Source organism: Oncorhynchus nerka, unplaced genomic scaffold (assembly GCF_034236695.1).
Source record: "Oncorhynchus nerka isolate Pitt River unplaced genomic scaffold, Oner_Uvic_2.0 unplaced_scaffold_1634, whole genome shotgun sequence".
Taxonomy (NCBI): Eukaryota; Metazoa; Chordata; class Actinopteri; order Salmoniformes; family Salmonidae; genus Oncorhynchus; species Oncorhynchus nerka.
In genome coordinates, this window is record NW_027039688.1 from 917 (window position 1) to 16748 (window position 15832).

General features: G+C 45.0%; 1 protein-coding gene across 1 annotated transcript in view; it reads left to right on the forward strand.

The window, feature by feature from the left end:
- Positions 1-941: 941 nt before the first annotated feature.
- The window catches only part of LOC115146919 (protein turtle homolog A-like), a gene marked incomplete at its 5' end in the record, with an annotated part of 41720 nt that continues 26829 nt past the window's right edge, over positions 942-15832 (forward strand). The window contains 3 exons of the mRNA XM_065015193.1: positions 942-1035; positions 1331-1483; positions 2540-2759. Of these exons, the coding sequence (XP_064871265.1) occupies positions 942-1035; positions 1331-1483; positions 2540-2759 (467 nt within the window). The remainder of the gene's footprint in view (positions 1036-1330; positions 1484-2539; positions 2760-15832) is intronic.

Genomic DNA, 15832 nt, shown 5'->3' on the forward strand with positions numbered 1-15832 from the left:
GGGTTCCAGAATGTCAAACCCGATTCCCTTTCTCGCATTTTTGACCATTCCGAACGCCCATCCACTCCCGAGTGCATCCTACCCGGGACCTAGTGGTCTCCACACTCACATGGGAGGTTGAATCGATGGTCAAAACGGCCTTAGAAGGGGGTACGCCTCCGCGGTTGCCCGCCCTAATCGGTTGTTTTGTGCCGGAGGGGTGTCGGTCCGATGTTATTCGGTGGGGCATTGCTCCAACGTAGCGTGTCATCCAGGAGTCAGCCGCACTAGCTTTTGGTTAACAACGCTTTTGGTGGCCACTGATGGCTCGTGACATTCACAGTTTTGTCTTGGCTTGCTCGGTTTGTGCCACTGGGAAGACTTCTAATCGACCCCCCAGATGGGTTACTTCCAACTGCTGTCGGTCCTTCGAGACCCTGGTCCCACATCGCGCTAGATTTTGTTACCGCCCTCCCGCCCTCCCAGGGCAAAGCTGATTGTTTTGACCGTGGTGGACCGGTTCTCGAAGGCGGCTCATTTATTCCCTTGCCTAAATTACCATCTGCCAAGAGACAGCGGTAACTGTCGTGGATCACGTCTTTCGCTTACATGGTCTGCCGATGGACGTAGTTTCTGACAGGGGGCCCCAATTTGTGTCCAGTTTTGGCAAGAGTTTTGTAGGTTACTGGGAGCGAGTGTCAGCCTGTCTTCAGGGTTTCATCCCCAGAGCAACGGTCAAGCGGGAGAGGGCCAACCAAGATTTGGAGAGAGTGTTGCGATGTTTGGTTTCTAAGAATCCCTCTTCCTGGAGTCAACAACTCTCTATGGTTGAGTACGCTCTGGTCGTTGCCAGTGGCAGCCACGGGTCTCTCCGTTTGAGTGTAGTTTAGGTTACCAGCCACCTATCTTTCCCAGTACGGGAGTCCGAGGTCACTGTTCCCTCCGCTCACGCTTTCATCCAGAGGTGCCGTCACGCATGGAGCAGAGCCCGTGAGACTCTTCTCCGAATGGGGGCGCACCAAGGCTAAGGCCGATCGCCACCGGTCGAAGCCTCCGGTATACGTCGTTGGCCAAAGAGTGTGGCTTTCTACTAAGAACATTCCACTACGATCCGTTTCGAACAAGCTTGCCCCCAAATTTATCGGCCGTTCAAAGTCACCAGGATCATTAGTCCGGTGGCGGTCCGGCTCCAGCTTCCTCCGGCGTATAGGAGAATTCATCCTACCTTTCATGTGTCTAAAATAAAACCTGTGTTTCAGGGCACGCATTAACCCGCCGGTCCCAGTTCCCCGCCGCCACGACTTGTTGATGGGGAACCCACCTTTTCTGTCAATCGTATTTTGGACTCTAGAAGGAGGACGCGGGATTCCAGTACCTGGTGGACTGGGAGGGTTACGGCCCGGAGGAGAAGAGCTGGTACCTGCTAGAGACATTCTGGATCACTCCCTTATCGATGATTTCAATCGACAGGTACCCGCCTGGGAACGCCAGGCGTTCCCTAGGGGTATTGTCACGGTTCATGAATCCACTGCCTCCTTCTCTCTCTCTCTCTCTCTCTCTCTCTCCCGTGTTTGTGTGGGCGTGGTTCCCAATCTCGGCCTGATTTCCCCGCCAGCTGGAATCACTTATCTTCCTTATATGTTCTGTAACCAGTGTTTCTTGTTTGTCAGATCGTTGTTACTTCCTGAGGTTGTGTCGTGTGTCCGTGCTCTTCTCTCGCCGCCCTTGTGTGGATTATCTGCTGTGTGCTCCTTCCTACCCATCTGGACACTCTCCCCTGGATTCTCAGCACGCTATCATAGGAGGATGCGCCTAGTCCCTGGGTCGGATTCCGTCTGAGTACAGTCTGTCTGTCCTGTTGCTGCTGTAACCTGTATTCATTAACCATCGTTGCTTGCATCTTGCATCCGCCTCTGTATTGTTACAGACAGCCCCTCAGCTTGACTCTCAGGGCTGTGTCAGTTGGAACTCAATGTCCACCTGTCATATCAAACACTTTAGCTCCATATACTACTGTATGTTACTCACCTTTAGCTCAACCTATATTTAATCATATGCTAAACATGCTACATGCTTCATGAATTCAAAATGACTATACTGGTATTAAGTAGTGATGGGGGGAAAATCGATACAGTTACATATTGCAATATTATTTTTAAACGATGACTTTATATTGATATTTGACTCCCAAGTATTGATTTGTAGGTAGTATTAGCTAGAGATAGTCGCCTGTACCTGCCCTAAAACTCCTGTATTTTTCATCCTATAGCTTGTTTTCCATCTTCTTTTTGAATAGTGAGCCAAAATGTTTTTAGCACTTTTATTTCCATGAGTGATCAAATCTCGTTTTCTCATGGCTTTCACTTGTTTGTGATGAATGTGTGCGTGCGTTAAAGTACCAAATGCTGCCCGCGATAATGACGGACTTCTACTGATTGAGTTCGAATAACAGACTGGAAGCTTCTTAAGAAGGGTGGTGCTTGGAATCATTGTTCTTCCTCTGTCAACCATGGTTACCTGTAAGAAAACACATGTCGTGATCATTGCTTTGCACAAAAAGGGCTTCACAGGCAAGGATATTGCTGCCAGTAAGATTACACCTAAATCAACCATTTATTGGATCATCAAGAACTTCAAGGAGAGCGGTTCAATTGTTGTGAAGAAGGTTTCAGGGCATCCAAGAAAGTCCAGCAAGCGTCAGGACCGTCTCCTAAAGTTGATTCAGCTGCGGGATCGGGGCACCACCAGTACAGAGCTTGCTCAGGAATGGCAGCAAGCAGGTGTGAGTGCATCTCTATGCATAGTGAGGCGAAGACTTTTGGAGGATGGCCTGGTGTCAAGAAGGACAGCAAAGAAGCCACTTCTCCAGGAAAAACATCAGGGACAGACTGATAGTCTGCAAAAGGTACAGGGATTGGACTGCTGAGGACTGGGGTCAAGTCATTTTCTCTGATGAATCCCCTTTCCGATTGTTTGAGGCATCCGTAAAAAAGCTTGTCCGGAGAAGACAAGGTGAGCACTACCATCAGTCCTGTGTCATGCCAACAGTAAAGCATCCTGAGACCATTCATGTGTGGGGTTGCTTTCAGCCAGGGAGTGGGGCTCACTCACAATTTGCCTAGAACACAGCCATGAATAAAGAATGGTACCTACACATCCTCTGAGAGCAACTTCTCCCAACCATCCAGGAACAGTTTGGTGATGAACAATGCATTTTCCAGCATGATGGAGCACTTTGCCATAAGGCAAAAGTGATAAGTAAGTGGCTTGGGGAACAAAACATCGATATTTTGGGACCATGGCCAGGAAACTCCCCCAGACCTTAATCCCATTGAGAACTTGTGGTCAATCCTCAAGAGGCGGGTGGACAAACAAAACCCCACAAATTCTGACAAACTCCAAGCATTGATTATGCAAGAATGGGCTGCCATCAGTCAGGATGTGGCCCAGAAGTTACAATTTTTTATAATCCCTTTGGCACTAATTTCAGAACCTTGTGGTAATTTTTCAAAACTAGACACAAAACTCAAAACGGTCATCACTTGTAACACAGGCTGTCCAAAACATTGCATTGTTCAAAACATTGCATTGTGCATTCATATCTTTAAAGAAACCTTGCGCTTGCAGAATCATTGGTTCAAATAACAAATTTATCACGAAATACCATCGGAACATTCATTTAGATCACCCACACACAGATGCCGATAGTTTTACTGTGTCGTTGTTCGTACAATCATTAAATATTGTAGTACGAAATATGTGATACATGTTTCATTATGGTACTACACGTAAATACATCACTGTAAAAGGACTAGTAGAGAGAATACTACAGACACAGTGGAATCATTGAACAAAATCTGAAATATTGATGATATACAATAGAATCACTCATAGGTTTCTTTGAATCAAAGCAACAATAATTAAATACAAAAAAAGAAAAAACTACAGTAAAACATCAACTGCAGTGTTCCTCACCTGGTTTACTGTAAAAAGCAAAACAGAGGATTGGTTCATGTACTTCTATATTTCCTCAACTCTGTCGTGTGGATTTGGCCATAGGATCTCATCCACATCACAATGGATGTTTTCATTAGCCAAACATCTTGGGAAGAATCTTCGGGCGAATCCAGGCCTGACACTGGTCTGCCGTGATGTCATTGCATGCGTCATCCATGGCCTGGAGAAGGGTCGCCTATCATATACCTTCCACCTCCATGTGGAGAAAAATTCCTCAATCAGGTTTTTAGGAAAGGAGAGTATGGGGGGTAAGTACAGGGTGGTAAATTGTGGATGTGCCTGAAACCATGCTTGCACCATTTGAGCATGGTGGAACCTGACGTTTTTCCCACACAATGACATAGGTCACGCCATCAGCTCTACAGACCTGATTTAGCTCATCAAGGAAGGTTACATTCCAACAGCGAATCATGTGGCTGCCTGCAACTCAACATAGAGAGTTTAATAGAGTAGAGAGCTTTAGTTGTTGTTCGACCTAACATTAGAACTGGCAAGATGCCTAATCTAAGCAACTTTGACCATGGTATGATTGTTGATGCCACATGGTGATTCCAGCATCTCAGAAACAGCTGCCTTCCTGGGATTTTTATGCACTACAGCCTCTAGAGTTTACAGAGAATGGTGCGATAAACAAAACACATTCAGTGAGCGGCAGTTCTGTGGGCAGAAACACCTTGTTAATGAGAGAGGTCAGAGGAGAACGTTCAGACTCATTCAAGCTAACAGAAAGGCCATAAATGCTCAAATAACAGCTGTTTAAAACAGTAGTGTGCAGAAGGGCATCCCTTAACGTACAACACCGTGAATAATTCAGGCTGTTCTGGAGGCAAAAGGTGGTCCTACCCAGTACTAGATATGTGTGTACCTAATAAAGTGGCCGGTGAGTGTACAGTAATGTCAAATCTGAAAACATGGTCTGGAAAAGTGGTACATGGGACCTTTAAACAGTGTCTGATAAAGAATGATGATGAAATATTACATCCATAGATAATGTAGTCCACTTGGTTCATGTTCCACGGTAATGGTGTCAATGGATCTCGTTATCCTGAAACTTTCGTGATCTAAACATGGAATATTGTTTGTCAGTTTCCATAAAACTATGCATTAAGAGTAATGCAACAGTTACTTATCATTTTGAGCAGTTGTATCAATTGATAGTTAGATCATTGTAATGAAATGAATAGACAGTCATCTCAGATGTAATGTCTGAATTGCATTTTGAAATGGTAATACTTTGATGTTAAAGTTGTGTCATTTTGAGCAGGTGATTTTAGTTCAATGAACAAATGATCTTAGCTTTATGTGTATTGTATCCAAGCAATTGTAAAAAGTTAGTGCATTTTGATCATTGGTTGTGAGTTTTGTGTCTAGAGTTTTGAAACATGACATCAAGGTTCGGAAATTAGTGCCAAAGTGATTGTAAAAAATTGTAATTGACAGCATGCCAGGGCGGATTGCAGAAGTCTTGAAAAAGAAGGGTCAACACTGCAAATAATGGCTCTTTGCATCAACTTCATGTAATTGTCAATAAAAGCCGTTGACACGTATAAAATGCTTGTAATTATACTTCAGGATTCCATAGTAACATCTGACAAAAATATCTAAAGACACTGAAGCAGCAAACTTTGTGGAAATTAATATTTGTGTCATTCTCACAACTTTTGGCCACGACTGTACACTACAAAAAAAAAAAAAAAAGGTTTGTTAAAACAGATCACAAACTACTAATTATAAATGTATAAATTAATTGATGAGTACTCACAACAAAAAAACAAGATATATATTTGTTTTGTTTAAATGTGTGTGCGTGTGCGTGCGTGCGTGCGTGTGCGATTATTTCACTTATAATTGTCACGACTCCTCCCGAAGGTGGCTCCCCTTCCTGTTCGGGTGGCGCTCGGCGCTCGTCGTCACCGACCTACTAGCTGCCACTGATCCTTTTTTCCCCCCTTGTAAGTTTAATAGTTACACCTGTGTTTAGTTAGGTTAATTGGTTGGGCTTTATTATCCAGCCGGCCCGCTGGTGGGTGTGCGGGATTGTTTTATGTGTAGTCTAGTGCACGCCTGTAAGTCACAGTTTTGCGTGTACTTGTGTTGTTCGGGACTGTTTAGTTCCTCTGTGTTTTGGGGCATTTGTTTGAATGGTGTCGTTTTCACCGGTGTGGTGAATAAAAAAGTATCGCTACTCTGAACTTTCTGTTTCCTGCGTCTGACTTCTTCCTCCACTACACTCCAGGCGTTACAATAATTCACTGCATCACAATTCCAGTGGGTCAGAAGATTACTTTGAAAATTCCCTAAAATGATGTCTTGGCTTTAGAAGCTTCTGATAGGCTAATTGACATAATTTGAGTCAAGTGGAGGTGTACCTGTGGATGTATTTCAAGGCCTACCTTCAACCTCCATGCCTCTTTGCTTGACATCATGGAAAATCAAAAGAAATCAGAAAAATAATTACAAAAATTGGTAGACCTCCACAAAGTCTGGTTCATCCTTGGAGCAATTTCCAAATGCCTGAAGGTACAAATTCATCTGTACAAACAATAGTACACAAGTATAAACACCATGGGACCACGCAGTCATTATACCGCTCAGGAAGGGAGACGCTTTCTGTCTCCTAGAGATGAACATACTTTGGTGTGAAAAGTGCAAATCAATCCCAGAACAACAGCAAAGGACCTTGTGAAGATGCTGGAGGAAACAGGTCAAAAGTTATCTATATCCACAGTAAACGAGTCCTATCGACATAACCTGAAAGGCCGTTCAGCAAGGAAAGAAGCCACTGCTCCATAACCGCCATAAAAATCCAGACTACAGGTTGCAACTGCACATGGGGACAAATATCGTACTTTTTGAGTAATGTCCTCTGGTCTGATGAAACAAAAATAGAACTGTTTGGCCATAGGACCATCGATATGTTTGAGGAAAAAGGGGGAGGATTGCAAGCCGAAGAACACCATCCCAACCGGGAAGGCAGCATCGTGTAGTGGGGATGCTTTGCTGCAGGAGGGACTGGTGCATTTCACAAAATAGATAGAATCATGAGGAGGAAAATGATGAGGATATATTGAAGTAACATCTCAGCGACCAAACGACCAAACATCTTTATGGCCAAAGTTAAAGCTTGAACGCAAAAAGGACTTCCAAATGGACAATGACACCAAGCATACTTCCAAACTTTTGGAAAATGGCTTAAGGACAACAAAGTCAAGGTATTAGAGTGGCCATCACAAAGCCCTGACCTCAATCCTATAGAAAATGTGTGGGCAGAACTGAAAGTGTGTGTGCGAACATGTGCGAAAACGGACTCAGTTACACCAGCTCTGTCAGGAGGAATGGGCCAAAATTCACCCAAATTATTGTGGGGGAGACTTGCAGAGCCTACTCGAAACATTTGCACAAGTTAAACAATTTAAAGGCAATGCTACTAAATACTAATTGAGGTGTATGTAAACTTCTGACCCACTTGGAATGTGATCAAAGAAATAAAAGCTCTACTATTATTCTGCCATTTCACATTCTTAAAATAAAGTGGTGATCCTTACTGACCTAAGACAGGGGAATTTTTACTAGGATTAAATGTGAGGAATTGTGAAAAACTGAGTTTAAATGTATTTGGCTAAGGTGTATGTAAACTTCCGACTTTAACTGTAGATTCTACATGTCATATCCTTAGGGGCCTGGAAAGCCCCATCAGCAGCCCACACATCCTGATATTTACACACATGTGAAGCTGTGATAGTAGAAATGACTTTTGGCCTATGTGTTGATGTTTTGTATTTTAGTAATGCTGATCTCATCTGTTTGTTGTCATTCATCAACAAATGAACAGGTAACGTGATATTGGGTAGCAGTGTAATTAAATGTGATCCTAGGTGGTTTATTTGAGCGGATCCATTACGTCGTGTGTCTGTGATGTTAGTGGTCTACATGTTGGTCTGTCATCTCGAAGCCGAGGCCATGGTGAAACCTGGCTGGACTTTGGTTAGTGATGCATTCAGTGTAATGGGATGTGGTTTCCTGAGTTGCTAGACACTGAAACATGTTATTATTAATCACATGGGACTCAGATGTTCCACACATGTATCTGAACGAATGGGTGAGAAAGAGAGAGCTTCCCAGAACATGGGTGAAACACTCACACAGAGACTGACATTGCAGTCAACACTGAGTATTTATTTAGAGAATTAGAGGGCCGAACGAGGGGAGGGACCGGCCAGTGAGGAAAGAGGGGGAAGAGTGGTGGATGTGGTGGCAGAGAATGACCATGTGGGACAATGGCTGCCAAAGAGGAGGGACACTGGGCCAGTATTGTGAATGGGCCAGTATTGTGATTGTATTTAAATCAACAATGCCTTCACTGAAACCCCAAGCTAAGCCCCACTAATCTTATTACAGAGTTGATTTGTTTGCAATACTTTGCCCTCTCTCTCTCCCTATTGTCGCTCTCCTATTGTCCGCTCTCCCTCTCTCTCGCTCCTATTATCTCTCCCCTCTTCTCTCTATTGTCGCTCTCCCTCTCTCTTCTATTATCGCTCCCTTTTCTCCCTATTCATTCGCTCTCCTCTCTCTCGCTCTCCCTTTTTCTCCCTACTCTCCCTCTCTCTTATCTCCTCTCTCTTCTCTCTCCCGATTGTCGCTCTCCTCCCTCTCTCTCTCCTATTATCTCTCTCTCCCTTTTTCTCTCCTATCGCTCTGCTCTCTCCTTTTTTCTCCCCTATTGTCACTCTCCCTCTCTCCCTCTCTCCCTATTGTCGCTCTCCTCTCTCTCTCCCTATTATCGCTCTATTATTGGCTCTCTCTCTCTCCCTTTTTTTCTCCCTATTGTCACTCTCCCTCTCTCTCTATTGTCGCTCTCCTCTCTCTCTCTCCTATTATCTCTCTCCCTCTTTTTCTCCCTATTGTCTCTCCCTCTCTCTATTGTCGCTCTCCCTCTCTCTCTCTCTCCCTATTATCTCTCCTTTTTCTCCTATTGTCGCTCTCGCTCTCCCTCTCCCTATCTATCTCTCCCTCTCTCTCTATTGTCGCTCTCCCTCCCTCTCTCTCTCTCCCTATTATCTCTCTCCTTTTTTTCTCTTTTTTTCTCCCTATTATCTCGCTCTTATTGTCTCTCTCTCTCTCCCTATTATCTCCTCTTTTTCTCCCTATTTTGTTTCTCTCTCTCCCTATTATCTCTCTCCCTCTCGCTCTATTGTCGCTCTCTCTCTCTCCCTATTATCTCTCTCCTTTTTCTCTATTGTCGCTCTCGCTCTCTCTCTCCCTATTATCCCTCCTCTCCTCTATTGTCGCTCTCCCTCTCTCTCTCTCTCCTATTATCTCTCTCCCTCTTTTCTCCTATTGTCGCTCTTGCTCTCTCTCCCTATTATCTCTCTCCCTCTCGCTCTATTGTCTCTCTCTCTCTCTCTCTCTCTCTCCCTATTATCTCTCTCCTTTTTCTCCCTATTGTCGCTCTCGCTCTCTCTCTCTCTCTCCCTATTACATATTTCCCCTTTTTCTCCCCATTGTCGCTCTCGCTCTCCCTCTCCCTATTATCTCTCTCCCTCTCTCTCTATTGTCGCTCTCTCTCTCTCGCTCCCTATTATCTCTCTCCCTCTCTCCCTATTGTCGCTCTCCCTCTCTCTCGCTCCCTATTATCTCTCTCCTCTCCCTATTGTCGCTCTCTCTCTCTCTCGCTCTATTATTATCTCTCTCTCTCGCTCCCTATTATCTCTCCTTCTCTCTCCCTATTGTCGCTCTCCCTCTCTCTCGCTCCCCTATTATCTCTCCTCTTCTCTCTCCCGATTGTCGCTCCCCCTCTCTCCCTATTATCGCTCCTATTGTCATCCCTATTTACTCTCCCTCTCTCCTCTATTATTCTCCCTTTTTCTCCCGGCACTCTCTCCTCTCTCTCTATTGTCGCTCTCTCCCTCTCTCTCTCCCTATTGTATTATCGCCTCCTCTCTCTCTCTCTCTCCCTATTATCTCTCTCCCTTTTTCTCCTTTATTGTCGCTCTCCTCTCTCTCCCTATTATCCCCTCTCCCCCTCTCTCTATTGTCACTCTCCCTCTCTCTCTCCCTATTATCTCTCCCTTTTTCTCCTATTGTCACTCTCCTCTCCCTATTATCTCTCTCGCTCTATTGTCGCTCTCTCTCTCCTCTCTCTCCCTTTTTCTCCCTATTATCGCTCTCCTCCCTCCCTATTATCCCCTCTCCCTCTCTCTCTATTGTCCTCCCTCTCTCCTCTCTCCCTATTATCTCTCTCTCTTTTTCTCCCTATTGTCGCCTTCGCTCTCCCTCTCTCCCTCGCTCTATTGTCCCTCTCTCTCCCTCTCTCCCTATTATGTCTCCTTTTTCTCTCTCTCTCTCTCTCTCCCTATTATCATATTTCCCTCTTTTCTCCCTATTTCGCTCTCGCTCTCCCTCTCCCTATTATCTCTCTCCTCTCTCTCTATTGTCTCCTCTCGCTCTATTGTCGCTCTCTCTCTCTCTCCCTATTATCTCTCTCCCTTTTTTCTCCCTATTGTCGCTCTCGCTCTCTCTCTCCCTATTATCCCTCTCCCTCTCTCTCTGTTGTCGCTCTCCCTCTCTCTCTCTCTCCCTATTATCTCTCTCTCTTTTTCTTTTTCTCCCTATTGTCGCTCTTGCTCTCTCTCTCCTATTATTATCTCTTTTCTCCCTCTCGCTCTATTGTCGCTCTTATCTCTCTCTCTCTCTCTCTCCCCTGTTATCTCTCTCCCTTTTTCCCTATTGACAATATATGTCCTGTTGTCTCTCTCTCTCTCTCCCCTATTACATATTTCCCCTTTTTCTCCCCATTGTCGCTCTCGCTCTCCCTCTCTCTCCTATTACATATTTCCCCTTTTCTATCTCTCGCTCTCCCTCTCCCTTATTATCCCTCCGCTCTATTGTCTCTCTCTCTCCCTATTATCTCTCTCCTCTTTTCTCCCTATTGTGGCTCTCCGTCTCTCTCCATATTATCTCTCCCCTTTTCTCTCCTTATTATTTCTCTCCTTCTCTATTATCTCTCTCATAATCTCTCGCTCCCTATTATTCCCCCCTCTCTCCCTATTATCTCTCTCTCCCTCTCTCTATTATCTCTCTCCCTCTCTTTCCCTATTATCTCTCTCTTTATTATCTCTCCCTCTCGCTCCCTATTATCCCCCCTCTCTCCCTATTATCCCTCTCTCCTCTCTCTCCCACCCCCTATTATCTCTCTCCCTCTCCCTTTCCCTATTAACTCTCTCTCTCTCTCTCTTTATTATCTCTCCCTCCTATGATCTCCTCCTCTTCCTGTTATCTATCTCCCTCTCTCTCCTATTATCCCTCTCTCTCTCCCCCCTCCCATGTTTCTCTCTCTCTCTTTCAAAATACCTCTCCCACCTATTATCTCTCTCTCCCTCTCCCTCTCCTCTCTCTAGCAGGAAGTGAAAGAGATAATAGGAAGGCGAGGGGAGAGAGAGATAGGAAGTGAGAGAAATGGGGTGAGGAGAGTGAGGCCTATTATATCTAGAGGTGGGAGGTAATAGTGAGGATAATGGGGACTCATATTAGGAGTGAGATAATGAGAGAGAAAAGGAAGTAATGGGGAGAGGAAAGTGTAAGGAGGGAGAGAGGGGAGGAGGTGAATGGGAGGGGAAGATAATGAGGGTGAGCTGGAGGAGGGTGGGGAGTGTGGGAGATGAAGGGGATTGAGATAATATGGGGGATGAGGAGGAGAGAGGGAGACTCTCTCAGGAGAAAGAGATCATAGGGAGAGAGGGGAAGGAAAAGTAATAGGGAAGTGGGAGAGATAATAAGGAGAGAGGGAAGATAACAGTGAGGAAGAGGAGCGAGGAATATATGGGTGATGAAGGATTATATAATAGGGGAGAGGAGATAATAGGGAAGGAAATAATAGGAGAGGGAGAGAGATTGCAGAAGAGAGAGAGAGATGTATTAACTCTCTCTCTCTCTCACTCCATATTATCTCTACCCCTCTCCCTATGATCTCCTCCTCTTCCTGTTATCTCTCTCCTCGCTCTCCCTATTATCTCTCCCTTCTCTCTCTCCCTCTCTCCCCATCGCTCCATATTTTCTCTCTCTCTCTTTCAAACTCCCTATTATCTCTCCCAATCTCTCTCTCATATTATCTCTCCTCACTCTCTCCCTCTCCATGTCTCTACCTCTCTCTATTATGTCTCTCCTCTCTCTCCCTATTATCCCTCCCTCTCTCTCTCCCTGTTATCTCCTTTCTCTCCCTCCCTCTCTCTCTCTCCCTATTATCTCTCCCCTCTCTCTCCCTATTATATATCTCTCTCTCTCCCCTATTATATGCTCTCTCTCTATTACTATCTCCCCATTGTCGCTCTCGCTCTCCCTCCCTATTATCTCTCTCCCTCTTCTCATTATCCTCTCCCTCTCTCTCTATTATCTCTCCCTCTCTCTCCCTATCATCTCTCTCTCTCTATATATATCTCCTATTATCTCTCTATCTCCCTCTTATTATTATCCCCCTTTATATATTATCCCCCTTTCTCTCTATATATCTATTATCTCGCTCTATTGTCGCTCTCTCTCTCTATTATCTCTCTCCTTTTTCTCTATTGTCGCCTGTTATCATTCTCCCACTCTCTCTCCCTATGATCTTTCTCCCCGTTTCGCTCTCTCTCTCTCCATATGACATATTTCCTTTTTTCTCCCCATTGTCGCTCTCGCTCTCCCTCTCCTCCCTGTACATATCTCGCTCTCCTCCTCTCTATTGTCTCTCTCTCTCTCCCTATTATCTCTCTCCCTCTTTTTCTCCATATTGTTGCTCTCCCTCTCTCTCTCCATATTATCTCTCCCTTTTCTCTCCTATTATTCTCTCCTTCTCTTATTATCTCTCTCATAATCTCTCGTCTCGCTCCTATTATTCCCCCCTCTCCCTATTATCTCTCTCTCCTCTCTATTATCTCTCTCCCTCTCTTTCCCTATTATCTCTCTCTTTATTATCTCTCCCTCTCGCTCCCTATTATCTATTATGTCTCCCCCTCTCCTATTATCCCCCCTCTCTCCCTATTATAAATACCTCTCCCACCCCTATAAATACCTCTCCCACCCCCTCTCTCGCTCTCCCTCTCTCTCACTCCCTATTATATCTCCCTCTCTCGCCCTATTAACTCTCTCTCTCTCTCTCTCACTCCATATTATCTCTACCCCTCTCCTATGATCTCCTCCTCTTCCTGTTATCTCCCTCTCTTCCTATTATCTCTCTCTCCCTTCCTCTCTCCTCTCCCCATTATCTCTCTCTATTATCTCTCCCTCTCTCTCCTCTCTCCCCATCGCTCCATATTTTTCTCTCTCTCTCTTTCAAACTCAGAGATAATAGAGAGAGGGGAGGGTAATAGGAAGTGAGAGAGATAATAGGGAGGAGAGAGGGGAAAAGATAATATGGAAATTGGATGGGAACTATTATAATAGGAGAGATAATAGGGAGAAAGAGGAGAGAGAGGGTAATAGGGAGGATAATAAGGAAGGAGAGGGAGAGAGTAAATAAGGAGAGAGGGGAAGAAGAAGATAATGGGGGTGAGGAGAGAGGGTGAGAGGTAATGGGAGATAGAAGAAGGAGACAGATAATATAGGATAAGAGGAAGAGAGAACAGATAATAGGGATATTATCTCTCCATAGGGAGAGGAGGGGAGAGATAAATAGAGTGGAATGTGGGGAGAGGAAGACAATAGAGAGTGAGAGAGGAGAGAGAGATAATATGGGTGATAGAAGGATATATAATGGGGGAGAGGGAGAGAGATAATGGGAAGGAAGAAGTAATAGGAGAGGAGGGAGAAAAGATGCAATCTCTCTCTCTCCATATTATCTCTCCCCGCTCCCTATGCTGTTACTCTCCCTCTCCATATTATGTCTCTACCTCTCTCCCTATTATCTCTCCCTCTCTCTCTCTCCCTGTTATCTCTCCCTCTCTCTCCCTATTATCTCTCCCCCTCTCTCTCCCTATTATATATCTCCTCTCTCCCCCTATTATATATGCCTCTCTCACCCCCTATTATCTCCCTCTCTCTCTCCCTCTTCTCACTCTCTATTATCTCTCCCTCTCTCTCCCTATCATCTCTCTCCTCTCTCTCTCCCTATTATCTCTCTCCCTCTCCATATTATGTCTCTCCCTCTCCCTCTCTCCCTATTATCTCTCTACCTCTCCCTCTCCATATTATCTCTCTCCCTCTCTCTCTTAATATTATCCCCCCCTCTCTCTCCCTATTATCTCCCTACCTCTCTATCTACCTGTTATCATTCTCCCACTCTCTCTCCCTATGATCTTTCTCCCCCGTTTCGCTCTCTCTCTCTCCATATGACATATTTCCCCTTTTCTCCCTATTGTCGCTCTCTCTCTCTCTCTCACTCCCTATTATCTCTCTCCCTCTCTCTCTATTGTCGCTCTCTCTCTCTCTCCCTATTATCTCTCTCCCCTTTTTCTCCCTATTGTCGCTCTCGCTCTCTCTCTCCCTATTATCCCTCTCTCTCTATTGTCGCTCTCACTCTCTCTCTCTCTCTCTCCCTATTATCTCAATATATATATGATGTATTTCCCTCTCGCTCTATTATCTCCTTGCCTCTCTCTCTCTCCCTGTTTCTCTCTTGCCTCTCTCTCTCTTTCTCTCTTGCCTCTGCCTCTCTCCCTCTCTCTTGCTCCCTATTATCTCTCCATCTCTATCCCTATTATCGGATGGGGGATGTTACCTCTCTCCCTCTCTCCCCTCCCCCCTCTCTCTCTCTCTCTCTCTATCTCTCTCTCCCTATTATCTCTCTCCCTCTCTCTCTCCATATTATGTCTTTCCCTCTAGTTATCTCTCTATTATCTCCCTGCCTCTCTTTCTACCTATTATCTCTATCCCCCTCTCTCTCCTTATTAGCTGTCCCTCTCTCTCTCCCTATTATCTAAATCCCTCAATCTCTTAATATTATATCTCTCTCTCTCTCTCTCTCCCTATTATCTCTGTACCTCTCTCTCTCCCTGTTGTCTTTTCCCCGCTCTCTCTCCCTCTCCCTCTCTCTTGCTCCCTACTATCTCTCCATCTCTATCCCTATTACCTCCATCTTTCTCTCCCTATTATCTCTCTCCTCCTATTATCAATCTCCCTCTCTTTCTCTCCCTATTCTCTCTCTCTCTCTCTCTCTGCCTCTTCCTGTTATATCTCTCTCCCTCTCTCCCTATTATCTCCCCCTCTCTCTCCCTATTAGCTCCCTCCCTCTCTCCTCTATTATATATCCCCCTCTCACCTATATTATCCCCCCCTCTCTTTCCCTATTATCTCTTTCTCTCCCTGTTTTCTCTCTCCCTATCTCTCTTCCTATTATCCTTCCCCCTCTCCCTATCTGTCAAGTATCTCTCCATCCCTCTCTACCTTTCTCTATCCCTATTATCTTTCTCCCTGTCTTCCTCTTTTATCTCTCTCTCTCTATTGTCTCTCTCCTTCTCTATCTCCCTATTATCTCCCGCACTCTCCCTATTATATCCCTGCCGCTCTCTCTCCCTATTTTCTCCCAATTTTCTCTCTCCCTCTCTCTCTCCTTATTATCTCTCTCCCTCTTATTATTCTCTCCCTCCCTACATCTTTCCCTGTTATCTCTCTCCCTCTCCCTATTATCTCTCTCCCTCACCTTCTCTCTTGCGCCCTATTATCTCTCTCCCTATTATCTCACTCTCACTCTCCCTATTATCTCCGTACCACTCTTTCCCTGTTATCTTTCCACCTCTCTCGCTATTACATCTTTCCCTATTATCTCTCTTCCTATCGCTCTCTCTCCCTATTATCTTTCTCCCTCTCGTCTCTCTTGCTCCAAATTATCTCACCATCCCTATTATCTCCCGTTACTTATTATCAC